The sequence below is a fragment of the Sorex araneus genome, chromosome X (assembly GCF_027595985.1).
Source record: "Sorex araneus isolate mSorAra2 chromosome X, mSorAra2.pri, whole genome shotgun sequence".
In the NCBI taxonomy this organism is placed as follows: domain Eukaryota; kingdom Metazoa; phylum Chordata; class Mammalia; order Eulipotyphla; family Soricidae; genus Sorex; species Sorex araneus.
This window is the reverse complement of record NC_073313.1, coordinates 361,928,266-361,949,527: the sequence shown is the minus strand read 5'-3', so window position 1 is coordinate 361,949,527 and position 21,262 is coordinate 361,928,266. Positions and strand designations below refer to the sequence as shown.

The window sequence follows — 21,262 nt, the reverse complement described above, 5'->3', positions numbered from 1 at the left end:
CAGCCCAGGGGGTCCTAAAATAAATGCTGGGGTGACTTTGGTGGTCCCACAGCATCCTGGCAATTGAGTCATCACTGGGCCATGGCAGCAAGCCTGAGGGGCCATCTGGCTGCGGGTCACCAGGAGGAGCCCGACAGCCTACTGCACCCAGTCGGGGGCCAGCAACAGCACCAAGGAGAACAAGGAAAAGCACCAGGAACATTTAACTCTCTGAGAGTGACTTTCCCTTTCTAATTGCACTTGGTGACAGCTGCTTCCAAGGGCGGCGGCACCACACGGCACTTCATGGTTCACAGCAATCTCAGAAGACGCAGGAATAACTCCCGCACCACAATTTATGTGCCACACTGGGCAACAACTGCAATAATCCGAGCATTCAAAAGGAAAGTAAATAATGCTACTACGTCATAACAAACAACACCATGTTTGCTCCCCACCCGGAGAGACACTAATGGAATCCTGTGTCGAGGCAGGGCGAACGGAGAGGGACCGGGAATAACCCAGCGGCACAAGGGGACAGAGTAGAAGTTATTTTTTATTTATTTATTTATTTTTTGGCTTTTTGGGTCACACCCGGCGATGCTCAGAGGCTCCTCCTGGCTCTGCACTCAGGAATTACTCCTGGCGGTGCTTGGGGGACCATATGGGATGCTGGGAATCGAACCCGGGTCGGCCACATGCAAGGCAAACGCCCTCCCCGCTGTGCTATCACTCCAGCCCCCAGAGTAGAAGTTATTAATGCAAGTGAGGCGCTGATTTGAAATGGCTGCTCCTTTCCTTAAAGGTATTTTCAAATGTTGCCAGAGCTTAATCTTAATCTGTAATGTATGCATTCTTTAAACCTCCTTCTGATCTAGGGTCAAACACAACAACAAAATAAGGTAACTGTTTGGGGCTGGAGCAACAGCACAGAGGGTAGGGCATTTGCCTTGCCTGAGGCCGAACCGGGTTCAAGTCCCAGCACCCCATATGGTCCCCTGAGCACCCCAGGGGTAATTCCTGAGTGCAGAGCCAGGAGTAACCCCTGTGCATCGCTGGTTGTGACCCAAAAAGAAAAAAAAATAATAAGGTAACTGTTTCACATTCTCCACTACTTAAATATATATCACTAATAGGGAAAATGACCATAAAAGGAAAATTGATGAAAAGCAAAAACTCCATTATCCCACAGAACCCATCGGAGAGCTTGCAAATGTGAAATAAGTGGTTTTAGAACAACTCAAAACATCCATTTAACATCAGGAAAGAAAAATGCCTTTGATCAAAATATTAGGTGTAATAATCTGAGTACTGGGAATTAAAGTAAAAGGAAATTCACAGGCTTCCTTATTGTCACAATCAGCAAACACTATTCCTTTCCGTGTAACATTTACAAGCCGGAAGTGTTGAGAAGGTGGTGAATAAACAGAACGGGACACTTTAGTCTGAGCCCACTGGAAAAACACATCTGCTGTAACTTCATTTCAGATCCAAACAGCCTACGATTTCTAGTATCAGTAGTATGCATTGCAGGATTCACAATACTAAAATTCTAATCTGAAAAAAACAAAAAAACCAAAAAACCTCCTCTACTCAAAGGGAAGTAGGAGGGCGGTCTCTTGGGGGTGATGAACAGTTTATGGACCAGCTTACAGGAAATCACAGGCATGTGATAAAGAGGCAGACAATATACACACATTGTACCAGTGTCAATTTCTTGAGGGAAACTGGGTGATGGGTAGGCAAGAATTCTCTCTGATTTTTACAACTGTCTGTGAATCTATAATTACTTCAAATAATAAACACACCTGTTAAAATAACGCTGGGGCTGAAGCAACAGTGCAATGGGTAGGACACTCCTCTCGTCACTTCTCTCGTCCCGGTAGGTCACGATGTCACAGCACCATCAGCAGTGACCCCTGAGCACAGAGCCAGAAGGAAGCCCAGAGCAGCCAGGTGTGGCCCCCAAAGTATAAATAAATAGTAACTCTGATGATGCAAGCACATAAATGTCAATCTGAACAAGTAAGCTTTCTTTCCAATAGGCCGTGTGTTTTTTTATTTTAAAAAGGTGCATACAAATTTTTTTTAAGTACAGAAAAAAAATTAAGTTCTCATAACTCATGTCTACTCATGTAGGAGTTCTGTAAATAAGTCACTGTCACACTGTCATCCTGCTGCTCATCGATTTGCTCAAGCGGGCACCAGTAACGTCTCCATTTTGAGACTTGCTGTTACTGTTTTTGGCATATCAAATACACCATGGAATAAATAAGTACATAAAATAAAATAAATAAAAGATAAGGACAAAACAATCAGGGAAATGACTTCATAAGGAAACAGGCACAGAATTAAGCAAGGGTATTCTCCATGCCCTAAGCTTGCAGGTATCTCTTTTTTTCTTTGAAAAATATTTCGCTTAAAAAAAAATACAAAAAACAAAATAAGAGCCAGAATGATAGAACAGGGGGTACGGCCTTTGCCTTGCACGCAGCTGACCTGGGATCAACCCCCGGCACCCCATGTGGTCCCCTAAGCACCAGCAAGAGTAATTCCTGAGAGCAGAGCCAGGAGTAACCCCTGAGCATAGCTGGGTATGACCCAAAAAGAAAAAAGTAAAACAAAATGAGGGACTTTGTGTTTTTATGCTTTGCTTTCTAATGTTCTCTTGCACCAGCCCCTTGCTGAGCCCCTGCCCAGGAAGAGAGATGGATAAAGAGCATCCCTGGCGGTCCGAAGCGGAGGCAGCATTTGAAAGAGCAGCTTCGTCGGCCGGCCGCCAAGAGACCAGACCTCCTCCCTAACTTCTAAGCGGCTCTCAAAAGGTCCGTTCACCAGCTGAGAGTAAACCGCAAAGCCCACCTCAGATTTTTCAGGGCCTCATATTTTTAATGGAAAAATGGAAGGCAAAAAATGCAAACAGAGATGGCTGAAAGACGTGATGAGAAAGGGAAGATAATATGAGTATGCAGATGAATATAAAGTGTCATAATACACAATAATTATAGCCCTGAATTCATGATACAAGGTATTATCAGATGGACAAGGTGAATCGAGAGATCCAAAATCCATGGGCTCATATTAATTCTTCTATTAGTTTCCATGTTTTAATAAATAATTAGCCCGTAGAAAAATGTTCTCCTATTTCCATATTCCAGCAAGCTATACTAGATCAGCAAACTACTCAGATGTGAGCTTAAAATAGCTGCTGCCCCGTCTGCCATGCCCTTTTGTCTCCAACCTGTAACTGCCCATAAGTGTGTCTGTGGCCACCTTCCTGAGGGCCTACACCAGGTCCTGTTCATCAGTGAAGAACAGTCATTTCTGTGGTGATTGGTTCTTCTGCAAAATTCTTTTTTGTTCGCTTTGTCCTGGGGCCAGTCTGAGCAGGGCTGGGGCTCGGGGCGGCTCCAGAGGGGGCCCACGATGTGCCAGGGACCCCACCTGCCGCTCGTGCATGCAAAACAAGCTCTTCAGTCCTTGGAGCCATCTCAGTTTCTTCAAAACTCTTATGCAGACTGTGCATTCTATTTAGACCTATTCTGAAGTTATTCTATTCTATTCTATCCTATGCACAGTCTTCTCAACTGAATTTTGCTGCTCTCCAGAGCAAAAGCCATGACTGATACTCAATCTACTGGCCCGAATCTAGCCCAGCAGTTGTTCTATACCCTTATATTACTCCCACACCGGCTTACCTTACCTCTTGAGTTGCTTCTGACAGGGCTGGTGACACACTCCACTACATAAAACTCATAAATAAATGGAAAGACTGAAGTCCTTATAATGACTACCTTTATAAGCTCTGTGTTATCAGAAAAAGAAAACTCGAAAGGCAAATCTTTCAAGTCCCTGACTGGATCGAGTCAACAGGAAAACCCTGCGACATTTCACAAAGTGCCTGATGGCATTCCAGGATGTGCAAAACAGTCACATAAATACCTAAATTCAATTTCTTTTCAGACTCTCCCAAACGCCTTTCACTGTCTACAGTCCTCCAGGACCTCTCGGCTTCCCCGTGATTTCTGGAAGACAGTGTAACTGAGAGCACATCTGCCCGTTCCTTCAGGTCCCTGAAACCTCCCGAGGAGCCTCCGGGTGGAAGGCAGCCTCGCTCACACCTTGAGTTTAGCCCAGGGAGATCCTCTTTGGACTTCGGATCTCCAGTTCCAGAACATACTAAACTGCGTTGTAAGTCACCAAGTCTGCGGTGCTTTCCTATCATGCTGGGCAAAGGGGGGGGGGGGGGAGAAAATCAGTCCGTGGTTCCAAAAACTCTTGGCTTGAATTCCAGCTCTTATCCTCTGCCAGCATCTCGTGTTCACTGCCTAGATTCGTGGCCTGGATTTGGGTTCCATTTGCAGGCTGTCCTTCAGTGCATCCCTGGGCCCATATTCCATACTCAAACGTGGTTCAGCCCTCAAGACTGGTGTCAAGGTATCAAGATATCCTGGCTCTTGACCAGTAACATTCCCAAGTGGACTCTGACGGCCTCAGCACTCACTTCTACGAGGCTGGAGATCCCTAGCGCTAAGGCGGCTGCAAGCTTCGCCTCCGACCCCCTTGCCCTGTGACCGGATTCTCAGTCTCCTTGCTCTCTCCACCTGGACACATGACTATTACACGGATTCGTACCCACTGCTAACTACCAAATCAAAATAAAATGGGGTAAGAATAGCAGTGGGAGGTCTTCATGTAAAGAATAGAAAATCAATAGCATTAGGAAGAATGATTTTTTAAAAACTGTTATTAATGCACTTTACATGAATTTCAAAGTCTACATGTGGATGAACAATAACTCAGCATGAGATAACAAATGCAATTTCAAATAGTGTTAAGTTAGAAAAGGTGCCAAAATCTGGATATGCTTTAATTCCCCATTAATATTATTATTATTATTTTATTTTTGGTTTGGGGGTCACACCCGACAATGATCAGGGGTTACTCCTGGCTCTGCGCACAGAAATCACTTCTGGCAGTGCTCGGGAGACCATCTGGGATACCAGCGATCAAACCTGGGTCAGCTGCGTACAAGGCCAGAACCTTACTCATTGTACTGTATCTCCAGCCCTTCCTATCAATATTAAAAGAAGAAATTGAGTGAAAAGAACAATCCTAATAACTAAAGACCAATTAATTTGACAGTACTTCCTATTTTCAAATAAATTTATCAGCATTAAAAATGACAGTTTAATAATAATTCATTTAAGTACCCAAAACCCTTTTTTAAAGTAAACTGTCACTGTCACTGTCATCCCTTTGCTCATCAATTAGCTCCAGCGGGCACCAGTAAGTCTCATTGTGAGACTTGTTGTTACTGTTTTTAGCATATCAAATACGCCGCATGTAGCTTGCCAGGCTCTGCCCTGCAGGCGAGATGCTCTCAGTAGCTTGCCCGGCTCTCCAAGAGAGGTGAAGGAATCGATGGGTATATAACACGTAGGAAAAAAATAATATAATCAGATTTCTGCAATAGCACAGTGGGCAGGGCATTTGCCTTGCACATGGCCGACCCGGAAAAACAAAAATAAAAGAATAAAAATTAAAAATCCTCCCCAAAACAAAAATGGAGTTTGCAATATCACTTGTGAGACTACGTCCAAAAGAATTCAAAGTGGGGCCTTTGAGCAATATGAACAGATCTATGTCAAGCAGCGTTATTCGCAGCAGCCAAGAGGTAGAAGCCACCCCCACACCCTTCGGGAGATAACAAAGTGTGGTCCCTCAGGTACCGCCGGGAGAGAATCCACAGCCCTGGGAAGGAAGGGAGGCCGGCCTGACACAGCTAGGGCTCATCTACAAAGACCTCGCCAAGCGAAATAAGCCAACTACAAATAAACGCTGCCTCATTTGACCTACGTGAGGTTATCAAAGGACTCGAGATCACAGAACTCGACCTCGAGTGAGAGCTGCCAAGGGCAGCAGGGCGGGGAAGAATTAGTGCCAAATGGACACAATTTCAGTTTTATAAGATAAAGAGTTCTACATCTGTTGTACAAAGCTGTAAATATTCTTTAATATGACTATTAAGAAATCTTTTGCAGTGCTGGGAATTGAACCCAGGATCCTGCACATGCTTTACCACTGGGGCACATCCGCAGCAAAAGCTGTAAATATTTTTAATACTGCGAGTACTCCGGAATAATTAAAAGTAAATCAATCCCATGGGTCTTTGATCAAACAAAAAATAAATAAAACAAATTAACTCCCTTTAAAAAAATGTTTTAAAAGACTTGACCTTGCAGCATGATTCACAATAGCCAGAATCTGGAAACAACCCAAGTACATGAGAACAAGTAAGTGGGTAAAGAAACTATGGTACACCTACACAATGGAATACACAATGGAATACTACGCAGCTGTGAGGAAAATATGAAGTCATGAATTTTACTTATACATCGATGGACATGAGAGTATCATGGTGAGTGAAATGAGTCAGAGGGAGAGGGCCAGGCTTAGAATGATTTCGTGGGCTCATTCATGGGCTTTAAAGAAACACAGCTGGAGAGTAATACCCAAAGACAATAGAAACAACGGCCAGGAGGACTGGTCCTTAGCAGAAAGTCAGCCACACCGTGGGGAGGGTGGCCAGGTCAGAGAAGGGACCTCTATGACAATGACAGTGGGAAGAGATCACTCTGGGCTAGAACTGGGTGCTAAAAGGAGGGAAAGTGGTAAGTGCGATATCCTTTCAGTAACAATATTGCAAACTACAGTGCCTAAGAGGAAAATAAGGGTGGGGGGATGGGAGAGAGAGAGAGCGGGAGAGAGAAGAAAAATGTGTACCATAGAGTCAGGCTGTTGAGGAATTAGGTAGTAGGTGTGTGTGTGGGGGGGGGGGGGGTGTCAGGTGGGAGGGAACTGGAGACACTGGTGGTGGGAGACACTGGTGAAGGCATGGGTGTTGGAACACTGTTATGACTAAAACTCAATCATGAACAACCTTATTGTTGTATATCTCATGGTGATTCATTCAATAAAAAAAAAAGCTTTGGACAAGATCATTTGTAACAATACACTGTAGCTCTATATTCCGTGTGCTAATGAAAACCACAGTCTTTAAGAAAGAGATTAGGAAGACAGGCCAGAGAAAGCCCAAGGGGCTAAAACGCACGTTTGAGTGCAGGACGCCTGGCTCCATTGATGGCCCCTCACGCCCTCCCTGCACCCCAAGCACCACCAGGAGGGACCCCAGAGCACAGAGCCAGGAGGAGCCACAGATGACCCAAAAATCTAAAAGGAAAGAAGAGAAGGAAAGGAGGGCGGCAGGCGGCAGGCAGGGCACGGGTGAGAAGGCCGTGCTCTGGGACGTGACCCGCAGTTAGCAGCCACAGCCACGCCTGCCTGTGATTCGCAGCCACCGCAACTGCAACCACAGCAAAGAGAAGGGCAGAGAAAGGGAAAAGGAGAAGTCGGTGATACCTGTAAGAAATAACAGAGAAGAGGAAGCTAAAGCTCCTTCTGTGCATAACTACAGTCCATTCATTCAAACGCTCATGGAGCATCACCAACACGGGAGGCCCTGTTGCGGGTGTCTGTGACGGGAACAGAGATCCTGCTTCACATGTCTACACTCCCTCCGGGGAGAGACAGCCCACAGAGTCAGCACGTGGGCCGCGGCTCTCGGGGGCTCCCGGCACTCACACCCCTGCGGAGCTCCGCCCATGTGTGTGAAGACAGCAGAAGCGACGAGAGACCATTTCCGAGGCCTCCCCCAGCTCGCTCACTCTCCTCTCTCAGGGGTCCGCCTCCAGAAGAAACGAGCACAGCCCGGCCCGATCCTGACGCAGACACCCACACAGACTCCAGACAGACACCAGGACCTCAAGGGTATGCTCTGAAGTCACCACGCTGCAGGGGGCCACTTTGTGCACTGCCACTTAACTATTACAGTATGTCCATTCTATGGGCTATTTTTTAAATGTGCATAAAAGAAGCTGGAGCCAGACCAGAGCGACAATACAGTGGGTAGGGTGTTTGCCTTGCATGCGCCCGATCAGGCTTCAATCCACTGCACCCCACATGGTCCCCCAAGCACCGCCAGGAGTAATTCCTGAGTGCAGAGCCAGGATAACCCCTGAGCATCACTGGGTGTGACCCAAAAAGAAAAAAAAAAAAACTGGAGCCACAGTAGAGCAGGTAGGGTGCTTGCCAGGCACATGGCTGACCCAGTTCAATCCCTGGCACCCCATAAGGTCCCCTGGGCCTACCAGGATTGAGCCCTGAGTGCAGAATGGGAAGTAAGCCCTGAGCACCACAGGGTATGGCCCAAAAAGAAACAAACAAATGAAAATGTAAAGGAGGGAGTGTGAGTAATAACTTTGAAAGGGGAGTCACAGATACTTAAGACATAAACAGTTTACAGAGGTATTCTGTAACCCAAATATCTATCAACTCGTGAGTACAACTATCAAACAGAATATAATCTGGCCACAAAGAGAAACCAACTTCTAAAATCTGCTACAACATGGATAAACTTAGACAATGCTCATTGCAAAAAGCCAGTCAGAGAAACCATATATTGTGTGACTGTGTTATATATAAGATGTTCAGAAAAGATCGTCATACAGAGAGTAGGTCAGTGGCTGAGGGGGACTGTGGGCAGAAACAGAATGAACTGTAAATGGGCATTAAGAGATCTTAGTAGAAGGGCCAGAGTGATAGTACAGCAGGTAGGGCATTTGCACTGCATGCAGACCACTGGGTAAGATCGCTGGCATCCCATCTGGTTCCCCAAGCACCACCAGGAGTAAATAAAAGACAGGATATTAAGTTAAATTAACACCAAAAATACATAAATAAAAACAAAACCAAAAGAACCTTAATGGAATGGTGGAACCATTCTTAAAATGGATTGTGGTAATGGCTGCTCAACTTGGCAAATATACTAAAAATCATTAAAGGATTCACTTGGGATGGGTGTATTCACAGTATATAAATTACATCTGGAAGTAGGGGGCGGACCACACCTGGCTGTGCTCGGGGCCTCTTCCTGTCTCTGCACTCAGGGATACTCCGGAGACGCTCAGGAGGCCCTATGGGGTGTTCCGGATCACACCGTACCCGCCCCCCGTCCTATCTCTCTGGCCCCTAAATCTTCCTTTCTAAAAATTCTTTTAAAAACGGAAACTGTTTACACAGGCAACAGTGAGAATATGATACAAGAGTAAAACACTTTAGAGAGATGCATTGGCCATGAAAATATCTAGAAAAAAATGCCAGACAACAAAAAACCAAACCTCATTCAAATAGCGCGCGAGAATAGTGTGTGCCCAGCCGAGCAGAGGCTGCAGAGTGGCAGGAAGGTGGGAGCTGGGATGAGGACAGAAGCAGGGACAGCTGGACAGACGGCGGCATCAGGTGGAGATACTTATGCCACAGAGAGCTCTGGATTTCCTTGGGGGCACACAGAGGTGGAGGAAGGTTCTGAGAGATGATCAGGACCGATCTTTAAAGGATCACACTGGGCTGGAGCGACAGTACAGCGAGTGAGGCGCTTGCCTTGCACGCGGCCAACCCGGGCTCGATCCCCAGTACTCTACATACGGTCCCCCAAGCATACCAGGAGTGATCCCTGAGCGCAGAGCCAGGAGTAAGCCATGAACACTGTTGGTGTGGCCCAAACACACACACACACCACACACAATCATATATGTAAAGAAGTTACATAAAGAACTAGCAGAGAAATAGGACGCGAGGGTGCTCTTGGGAAGGTGGGTGGCACCGACCCCTCCCGCCGCCAAGATGTGATCCCAGGGGCCACACGTGTGTGCGGCCTCTCTGCAGCTGCATGAGCGTGACTCCAGATGCCAGCTAAATTTTTCGGCATGGGCAGCTCCTCGCAGAATGTCTCCAGACTGAGAACTAAGCCGCGGCCCCATGCCCGCCCTTCCTTGCCAGGGGTGAAGGGCATGGTGACCGCCATATTATGACAACCACAGATGGGGTTTACAAGCTTGCAATGATCCAATATCTGGAAGAAATCTCCCTGGACTTAGTTGCTAAAGTACAGAAATCCAAAGCGGCCGCGCGACCTCCTATCTCTTCACAACAGGTCGGACTAGTGGGGTACTCCTAACAATAATAGTGAGGTTTGTGTTGAAAAATTGAATGTAACCATAGTAAATAGAAAGTAAAGTGAAATTTATCAGTTACATGGCGGAGCGGGGCAGGGGGGCGGCAGGGCGGAATGGGAGGTGTGCTGTTTTTTTTTTTTTTTTGGTGGTGGGATATGGGCACTGGTGAAGGGATGGTTGTTTCAGCATTGTATAACTGAGACTTAAGCCTGAAAGCATTGTAATTTTCCACATGGTGATTCAATAAAATAAAATTCTTAAAAAAAAAAAAAAGAACTAGCAGAGACCAATTCAAGGCTCTATATAAGCCTCTCCCTTCAGCAGAGGAGAAACCTGTCCGTCTCGTGAGGTGGCCCTCAAGCAGAACCTCAGTGCTGGCCCATAGGCAGCAGCCGGACTCGGAATATCCAGGGAGGGGGTGTGCGACCCCAAACCTCGCACTTCCCAGATGGCACCTTCGAGAAACCCAAGAGAACAAAGACGCTTTCCAGTTCTTTCCAGTTCCAAAGTAGGACGGGGGACCGGGGCAAGCTCCACGGTCGACATGTATGGAAGAGACAGCCGACGGGCTGTGGCCGGCACGGTGACGGTGCGCCCCTTCTCCCGAGACACCTTACCCAGTTGTTCTTTTTCCCGGCATAGATTTCCATGTTCTCTCCGTACTGAGGTTCTTCCAGTAGCGTCTGGTACTCGAACATGAGGCGGGAGCTCTCGCGGAGGCGGCTGCACTGGAACTGGTGATACTGTTGGACCAGCTCCTTCACCACCAGTAAGAGGCATTCAGGATTCGAAGGGTTCCAGGAAGCGAGGTTCTGCAGGAGCCAAAAAGAAAAGGCGAGTCTAAAATGAATTTTCATGCAAACCCGGTACCACTTGGGCGCAGCACTACGGGCGGGCGGGGAGAGAGACAACATCCAAGAACAGACTATTCTGAATTAGAGATCGACTGAACGCTGAATTCGGAAGCGCCTTTTGGGTTTGGTGACTGCTCCTGTGTTCTCCAGCTCCATGTGGAGGATGAAGATGGAATTCCGTCATGAGTAGGCAGAAAAAGTTAAGTGTAAAACAGGACTGCATTCAAAGAGGAAATCTAAATATTCCAGGAGACTTTCAGATTTTAGCTCTAGAAGACTGAATTTCTTATTCCTTCATAATTTGATTTTTCTTTTTAAATCAGCACCTAAATTTAGTATTCTAGTGTAATTCATCTGACTAGAGCCACAGAACTTCTGTATCTGTAATACCAGATATAAATAAATACTCTGTAAACACTAGTACTCCACAGAAACACGAGTCAAATGGTAGCGGTTCAGCCTGTGGGCGGGAGGGAATAGGAAGAGAGTACAGACGAGGGAAAGTACGATTGGGAAATGCAACGTTCGGAGAAAACGAGAAGGAAATGGTTGTAAAACATCGGAACCAGAAAGGGAGCAAGAGGAAAGGCATAATGAAACAGTCTTTTCAAGCTCTCATTCATTCAACAAGAACTTATCAAGGGCCCATAATGTATAAGATACGATTCTCAGCAACAGTAAAATGGTCACATTCTAACATTCAAGAATCGCAAAAAAAAAGTTTAATGAAATGAAAAACATTTATTATGGTGATATCTATTCTGATTTTTTTAAAAAAATCACTACTGAGAAAAATACAGCAGGTGACCCAGGAACCTGACAAAGCATGAGCTTCAAGGGGAAGGAAAAAAAAAAAAAAGGTGAGTATGGTCCAATGGTGCTAAGATGAACAGGATGAGATCTGAGGGCTGACGCTGGGTCCAGGAACGGCAGGGGGATGGAACCCTCAGCAGGCATGACCAAAGTGAAACAAAGGCAAGATTGTCTTGGCTAAAAGAGAGAAGAGCAGAAAGAAACTGCAGGCAGGGGCTAGACGCATAGTGATGCAGGTGGGGTGCTTGCCTTGCGCAGGGCCAACCGGATTCAATCCCCAGCATCCCATGTGGTTCCCTGAGCACCGCCACGAGTAATTCCTGAGTGCAGAGCCAGGAGTAACCCCTGAGCACTGACAGTGAGACCCTCTCCCCCCCCCCAAAAAAAAAGAAGGAAGAAAGAAATTGCAGGCAACTAGCGCAGAGAATTCAAGGGAAGTGTACGTCTAAGTGAGGGGAGGGTCCGCTCAGCTGTTCAAGTACAGAATGTCCCTGCAGAGAGAGGGACATGCGACAGTGGGAAGAGAAAGGGAAAGAACAGCAGAAGAGAAGGTCACGAATAGGTACACAGAGAAGGAGTGCCGCAGAGCGCAGCGCTCACCCCCGGACTGGACGACGGGTCAGAGCAAGTGAGGAAGAATGAGAGGAAAAGAACACTGGGCACTGAGAGAGAGAGCAGTGTGGCCCCACGGCCCGAGGGAAGGGGCGCAGCGGAGACCCCAGTGAGAGGCCCGCTGTGGTGAGAGTGGAACGTGTCGCTAGCACGGACACTTCTGCTTTGGGCAGACGACGTTACACACCACACCCAGCACCAAGGGGCCGCACCCCTCCCACTGTCCCCATGTCTCTTTTGTCGCTCCCTTCCTCTGATTTCTGCATGAGACCAATGAATATTAATTCCATTGCCTGGGTGCAAACGTGGAATAGGAGGAATTTAGACTGAACGTTAGCCGGGACTCGTCCAGGAAAAGCGCAACAGAAAGGGAAACAGGCAGTAGATCATAAGAAGGTTGGCAACAATCATAAGAGGAGTGGCTGCAACTGTGGGCCGTGGCGTGGAGACCAGGAAGAAGCTAAGTTTCTGAGGGAAGTGAGAGCTGGGAAAAGGGTGATGGAGACCACAGACAGCAGGCCTCAGTGGGCAGCAAGAATCGCTGGAGCTGATGCGGGCAGCCCCCTGGCAGCCTCACCCACATGCCAACACCATGGAAGCTCGTCAATCGGCCCAGAGACTCGTGATTAAAGCTCAGGAGTGATCAACTAGCCACAAAAATTTCTCCAATACACTGGTCCCCAGATGCGAACTTCAGGATGCCCTTGGGAAGAGGGGAGGGGGCGCAGATGAAGTCCCCTGACCGGCCAAAGCCCCCGCATCTCCACTCACACCCCAAGAACTGCTGCCACACCGATGGCTGGACTCCACCACCTCACAACTAAGCTTCACAGACACACCAAACTGCGAAAAGTTCAGGTCCACTGGGGTTTTTTGGCTGAGAACTCCGGCCTTCTCGGAGTGGGGGGCAATCTCCCCCCCCCCACCTCTTCACACTTCCAGAAGCCCTGGCAGCCACACACACACATGCCACAACTAATTTCTTGATAATTCCATTAGCCATTTAGTGGTAATATAAATATATATAAACAAGCAATATAAAAAATTATTTTGGGTCTGCTACGGGGCAGGCTGGAGCGGTGGTTGAGAAAATGACGACAATGGTGGAGGGAAGGTCACAGAGTGGTTTGATTGGGGCTGGAATATTGAACGCACCAATACCAAATGCATGAATACCAAATGCACCATGAACAACTTTGTAAACAATGATGTTTAAATAAAGTGAAAAATAAATAAAATGAAAGACAAAAAGAATTGTTAGAATTGAGATACTAACCCGAGGAACTAAAAAGACAGGAGATGCAATCACAGAACAGAGCTGAGTGAGACCATCAGCAGACAAGGGGTGGGACCCCAACAAGGTGTGCCTCCGTGTTGCCGAGGTAGGGCGGCAGAGGCGAGCACTGGAGCAAGAGAAGTCAGGGACTGGGAGGCAGCGTGTTTGAAGGATTATTCATGGAAAGCCTGAGTTGCCTGGAATCAAGACAAGAGTAACAAGGGATCAAAGAGCATGTGCTGAATCCTTGGGGTACCTAGATAATTACAACGAAGAAGGGGAGCAACAGGTCCCGTACTCTGACAGCAAGAATTTCGAAACTGGAAGGTGAGGGACAGTGCAAAGAAGAAAACAACTTCCTGTGCAGCAGTAAAAAGCAAGGCACCACCAGGCCTAAGTTAAGGAGTGTGAGAGAGAAACCAGCTACTGTCTGGGAACACTGGAAGGTAAGACAGAACCTCAAAGCATAAAGCCAGGCGTTGGACTAGCACACTTCACCTGCAATCACCTAGAGAACCTTAGAATACTGATATTTGGGCCCATATTCAGTGTAAGGGGGGAACTGGTGCATGTCTTGTGTACTGTATGTAATGCACTTTTATTAAAGCTCCCCAGGGGTTCTAATGTGCAGCAAAGGTTGAAGGCACAGAGGAAAAAGAGTAAGAGAAGATACTGAGAATAACAAAACATGCAAATCCCCCCAAAACATCCCATCTCAAAAAAAATCTAGAAATTAGCATCCATTTAGGAAAGTTGCTAATACATCACAATGTCCAAGGGGTGAAAACTATGTCATTTTCAGAGTACTATGTAAATTCTAATAACTTTTTATATGATTAAGTCAATCTTTGTGACAACCATTTATATTACATTACTGATTCTTTGTCAAAACCCTGAATGAACGGTTTGAGGCTCTTCCTGTTCCTGGAGGGAGCAGATATCATTGGGCTACACTAGCACTCGACAGGGATAAATGGAGACGTTACTGGCATCTGATTGAGCAAATCGAAGATCAATGGGATGACAAGTGATACTGATTTGGAGGAAGTGTGCAGAGAGACCAGAATGAGGGGTGAGACCTCTCATGGATCAACTTTAACACACTAATTTGCATGTATGATCCTAAGAGTTATCTTACACACCTCATTTACATGAGGGCAGATGAGAGCACCTTACATGCCACCTAAGGTCATGTGCAATTTGATTTGTCATCCTCCAGATTTTATTTGCATATGGGCAGATGATGTTATCTTATAGGCCCACCTAAGGGCACATGTGATGTAACTGGTCCTCCCACAATCAAGCCATGCTCTCATTTGCATATTCAACCTGACTGGCTTGCCCAAGCAGATGATCTCTTAGGGTGAGACCAATGAGACACAACGAAGGGGGTAGGGATATGGACTACATAGAAACCCAGGTCACCAGTACTAAGCCCCCTTTCTCAACAGCTTCTGCCCCTGCACCCTGCTGCTGCCGCCTACTTGCCTGCCCTGTCTGCCTGCAATGATACACAAATTTGAGCTGTTAAACACAAGAGCTGTAGCCCGGAAGAGCTCCAGTGATCAGCTTGGTAAGTTAACAAGTTGCTCACAAGAGCTAGAGTAGATCACTATCTGCTGGGACATTATGCCATTTCACAGATAAGGAAACAAGTGAACAAGTGGCCCCATATCTGATCCAAAGTCAAGGGCTATTGAGCAATGAAGCTAGATTTTGAACTTAAGCAATCGGCCCCAAGCTCTTGCTCAAGCACTGTATCAAGGGTTCTTGCACATTTTAGTCTCAGCAACACCTTCTGTTCTTAAAGAGTACCGAAGGACTCAAAGAACATCTGTTTATATGAGTATATAAATTAAGTTTTCTAAATTAAAATTGAAACCAAAAAATGTTTTAAGCATTCGTTTAAAAGTTAACCTACCACATGCTAAACTAAAAGCAATTTTAATGAAATGTTATCACTGCATCACTGTATCACCATCATCAATTTGCTTGAGCAAGTAAGAAGCATGGCATTGTTTTTACATTATTGCAAATCTCTTTAATAGTTGGCTCTCACCAAGAGCTGGATTCTCATCTGCTTTTGCTTTCAATGTAGCAATATTCTGGCTGATGAATGAAAGAAAATTTACTTACAAGTACTTTGAAAGGAGAAAAAACATTTTTAAAGCCTTTTCAAGTAATACTGGGTTTCTTCTTTGATACTACACCAAAATTCAACAGCCCTTTCCTTAAGAGGTTAGTTACTGAATGAACCTGGAGTAATATTAATAAACAGCTTATATTTTTAAAATAAATTCCACCCAGCTGTCCTGTACTTTGGATCTTTTATTCATGTGTGACCTTTTATTGGTCATGTATTGGTCATTTAGAAAGTGCTGATTCTGATTCACTGAGATACTCAGAGATCTCATGTAAATATTGATGAATTTCATTTACATAATATTTTGGAAAATCAGAAATATCACTCCCATTTCAAAGTATCTTTAAGAGGCTAAAAATTACTTTGGTCTACCAGGTAGGTTGATTTTCAGAGACTAAATGAAAATGTTTAAAAAAATCACTAAATGATCTTTTAATTTATAGGAAAGACATGTATTAATATGCAGGTGAAAACAACCAAATAGAGGAGAAATAATAGTTTCAGCAAAATCTTCACTGCCAGGGCTGGAGCGATTGCACAGCAAGTAGGGCATCTGCCTTGCATTTGTCCTCAGCTCAGGAGGAACCTGAGCAGCACTGGGTGTGGCGCCCACATCAAACAATAACAATCGAATACACAAAAATAGATTTGACCCCTTAGATCATCAGCACGCACTTCACTGAGAAGCAACTGAAAACACCACCACCCATCAAGGAGTATAGATACCGTTCAACAGGATTCAAAAAAATAAGTAAATAAACAAAAAGTAAGTCCTTCACTATTGCTACATAACCACTTTTAATTAGGTAATTTGTGGCTTTAACCACTTTTCCTGGAAGGGGAGAACACAGAAGAGATGCAAGATTTCAGTCACTCCTTAAAAGTACTCTGGGTGAGGGGGTGAGGGTGTGGGGGAGGGGGGTTGAAGACCATCAGACCCAGACGTCACACACAGGAGATCCACTGAGTCACATCCCCAACCCCTAGGACACATCTTTAGAACAGGACCAGCAATGCAGGACACAGGCGTCTCCCTCCTCTTGAGGAAGATATGGAGAAAATGCCCCCAAGTTTGCTAAGGGAAGAAAGGAGCGGAGGTTCAAATTAACAGGCCTTTTTAAACCAAAAATGGGGGAACTACGTATTTCTAGCTCAAGTTGCAAAGTTTAGTTACATGTCTTGGGATAATGCATGAAAAGGAGAAGTGTGAAATGTGGTCCTGAAGAGTACCTGTGGGACACAAAAAACAATGAAACAACCGTAGAAAGATGTTTCCAAGTGCAGAATGAGGGCTGGAGACAGTGCAGCCCATAGGAGGAGGCTTGTGTAGAAGCAAGTGGCTGACATGGGTTCAATCCCCAGCACAGCCAGGAGTGATGCCTGAGCACAGAGCTAGGAGTAAGTCCTGAACACTGTCAGGTGTGGCCAAAGAAATAAACACCGCCCCCCCCCACACCACCCAAAAGAAGGTGTGGAGGGGCTGGATAGCACAGCGGATAGGGCGTTTGCCTTGCACACGGCTGACCCAGGTTCGATTCCCAGCATCCCATATGGTCCCCTGAGCACCACCAGGAGTAATTCCTGAGTGCAGAGCCAGGAGGAACTCTTGTGCATCACCAGGTGTGACCCAAAAGGGAAAAAAAAAAGTGTGGAATAAAGGAATCCTACTTAAGAGACTAAGCCCCCTCCCCCATACTAGGGGAGGCTTCCTGCCCTTTTGGCCTTCTTTCTATTTTTCTCTTAATTTCTTATGAATTAAAAAGAAGTGAGAAATGAAAAGTGCGCTGGCAGAAAAATGCAAAAAATACATTTACTGAAAGACAAAAGCGAAAGAATTAACTGCAATTATGAAGCTCCATTCATTTCACAATACGCTTCAGGAGCGGTTTCGAGAGGGAGTATGCCAGTTCTTTTTAAAGACAGTTAACCCGAAAGGCTGAAAACCTCCCTGACGTGCACAGAAACAAGCATGACGGGGCACATGCTCACCTCCTCTGACCCCGGGGCTAGCAGCCCGTGCCCTCTCCAGGGGGAATTCTGGAGGCCTCAGTGCCCTGTGGCCAGGCGGCTGAGGCCAAGATGGGCGCCACTGGCCCTGTGGCCCTTGGCCTTCACTCATGCACTCGCCACAGGTGACCTGACCTGTCGCCTGCCCAGGTGAAAGACTTGCACAGGCAGGACCCATTATCTCCCTCAGCGCTGCCTTCTCTGGGGGTGAGGTTCTCAGGACCCCAGTGCTCACACAGTTCATCTGTGCCTCACTCACTGAGAATATGGCTTGCAAACCACACTGAAGAAAATAGGGCCTTCGTCAAGCACCCCAACAGGTGAAAGGAGATGGAAAACCATGTCCTGGTTCCTCTCTCTGGGGAACACGAGAGGCCAAAAAGCAAACGAGCATATGAGCCTGGACAACCTCACTGCCTAATAATTACCAGGAGAAAATCTTCTAAGGGAAAAAAAAAATCTCTGGAAGTATCTTTTTTTTTTGCTCTATAAAAATAATTATTTTTTTAATTTATTTTATTTTATTTTTTTTATTGAATCACCATGTGGAAAGTTACAAAGCTTTCAGGTTTAAGTCTCAGTTATAGAATGCTCGAACACCCATCCCTTCACCAGTGCACATATTCCACCACCAAGAATCACAGTATACCTCCCCCCAAACCCCCCACCTTGCCTGTGTAACTAATAATTTTCACTTTACTTTCACTTTACTTTGATTACATTCAATATTTCAAAAAAAAACTCACTATTATTGTTTGGAGTTTCTCCCCCCAAAGTCGGACCTGCTGAAAAGGAAGCATTTGATAATTTGTTTTCCACTGCTGAGAATGAAGAGATATGAGGTCAAGTGACCACAATAGCGGCCACACAGTTTTGGATTTCTGTATTTTAGTATTTTAGTAACTAAGTCCAGAGAAATTTCTGCCAGAAATTGCATCACTGCAAGCTTGTACCTCTCTGCTACTTTATGTTCCATGTAGGAGTACAATCTTTCTATGTCTATCTCTTTCTTTTTGACTCATTTCACTCAACATGTGGAAGTATCTTTTAAAACTGAGATACATAATGAACATGAACTTTGTACTGGTTTCAGATGTACAACATAATAATCTGATATCTGTGTATTTTGAAATGATCAATAAAGGAAATAATATCTCTCCCCCACAAAGAATTTCAATTTTTTTGATAAACTTAAATCTTGGCAATTTTCAAATATATAAAATAGTATTATCATTGACTATAGTCATCATAATATGTATGCATCCATTATGAAGCTTAGTTTTATTTATTATATAACTAGGATCGGCCCCTTTGGGCTATACTCACCCTCCACTCTGGTCTCTGGTAAACTATGTTCTCTGAATATGAATTTTGCAGAGTGAGGTAGGAAAGATGTTGGGTTTTGTCTGTTTTTCATTCCACACATAATTGGGGTCATATAGCATTTGTCTTTACCTGAATTATTTTATGTAGCACAATGCCCCATGTTGATGTAAATGCCAATATTTCCTTATTTTTCATGGCTGCATAATAATCGGGGGGGTATATGTGCGTGTCCCATATTTTCATTACCCACACACACATCCATGGACACGGGCTGCATCTACAACTTGATTCCAATAAATAATGTCGCAATGACCATGGGGCCACAGGTAGATTTTCAAGGTCATGTTTTCACTTCCTTCATATAAATATGGAGAGGTGAAATCACCGGCTCATATGGCAGTCCTATTTTTTGATTTGTGAGGAACCCCCACACTGCTTTCCATAGTAACTGCTGCAACTCACTCGCCCCCACCCACCACGCACAAGGGTTTCCCTTCTCCACGGCCACCCCCACATTTGGCTGTGCCTTAACTCTGCTGTGACAGCTAGCTACGTGAACAGGCATGAGATGATATATCATAGTGGTTTTAATGTGCATTTCCCTAATGATTAGCGGTGCTGATCGCCTTTCCATATGCTTATTATTCACCTATATCACTGTATCACTGTCATCCCATTGCTCATCAATTTGCTCGAGCGGGCACCAGTAACATCTCCATTGTGAGACTTGTTGTTACTATTTTTGGCATATTGAATATGCCACGGGTAGCTTGCCAGGCTCTGCCGTGCAGGCGAGATACTCTTGGTAGCTTGCTGGGCTCTCCAAGAGGGACAGAGGAATCGAACCCAGATCAGCTGCATGCAAGGCAAACACCCTACCCGCTGTGCTATAGCTCTAGCCCTATTCACCTATGTATGCTTAAGAACTGATCTTAAAATTGAAACTTTCCATTAGAGACCAGAGAACTGGCACAGGGAGGGTAGGGAGCTTGCCCTGCACACAGCCACCCGAGGTTTGATCCTCCAACACCCTGAGCCCTGCCAGGAGTGATCCCTGAGCACAGTGCCCACAGGAGTAAGCCCTGAGTACCACCGGGTGTGGCCCAATAAAACAAAACAAAACTTTTCCATTAATAAAAGGATCCGATACGTTAATAGATTAGAAATACTACCCCAGATTACATAAAACTTCTTCCTACAAATTTTTTCACAACTGCCAAGCATATACATGAAAGAAATTTAAAGTATTAACAAAATGCGAATGGCCGGGATCCCACGGGCAAGCCCCAGCACGACCGGGTCTGCTGGACGTGGCCCACAGGTAATGTATGGAAAGTATGCAGCCTTATTAAGGATTAAGGAAACACAATTTTCCTGGCTTCTTCTTTCTCATCATAATATTCTTTCTCATCATAATATGCACATAGAGTAAAATATTTTTGCTCACAGTATAATACAAAAAGAAAAAAAAAAAGGTGAATCTGCCTCCTAATCTATACTTATTACCTACCCTCCCGACTCCCCGAGATGACTCAGTATCGCAGCGGAAGATACTTGAGTTTTTCATTCTTGAGTAAGAGAACAAAGGAAATGCTCAAAGCGTCTTCAGCGAGGGCAGGAGGGCGAGAGGCATAAATGAACATGTCTTTTTCATCAGAGGGCTGGAAAGACAGTACAACGGGTACAGCGCTTGTCTTGCACACAGCCAACCTAAGTTCAAGTCCCAACTCTCCATATGGTCCCCTGAGCCCTGATCACAGAGCCAGGAGCAGTTAAGCCTTAAGCACCAAAGAGTATGGCCCAGAACAAAATTTAAAAAAACATCTTTTTAGAGGAGCCATACTGGAGGGCAAGTGGGGGCGACGCCAAGGCACCAACATTGTACCTCTCTTTAATATTCCTACAACAAACCTCTGGCTTTGCTCATTCTGGGCTCTGGGCCCAGTTCTTTGAAGCCCAGCAGGTAGCTGTCAGGACTCACCTGGGCCCCAGAGAGGGCGTCTCAGGTGACGCTGAACAGTCTGACAGGTGAGTCTGCATGTAGCAGGGCTGAGCCCCAAAAATGGTGTCTCGCTCTCCTGGGACTAGGACTTGTAAGCATAAATGGAAGCAATCTCTCATTCAGCATTCCCCATAAAACCAAGGAATAATTCTGAGAAACAAGCGTTTATATCTT

The 21,262-nt window shown here is 45.6% G+C and overlaps 1 protein-coding gene across 1 annotated transcript in view; it reads right to left on the bottom strand.

The window, feature by feature from the left end:
- The window catches only part of BABAM2 (BRISC and BRCA1 A complex member 2), a 398,928-nt gene that overhangs the window by 249,213 nt on the left and 128,453 nt on the right, over window positions 1–21,262 (bottom strand). Inside the window, exon 5 of the mRNA XM_055123091.1 lies at window positions 10,673–10,867. Coding sequence (XP_054979066.1) covers window positions 10,673–10,867 — 195 coding nt within the window. The remainder of the gene's footprint in view (window positions 1–10,672; window positions 10,868–21,262) is intronic.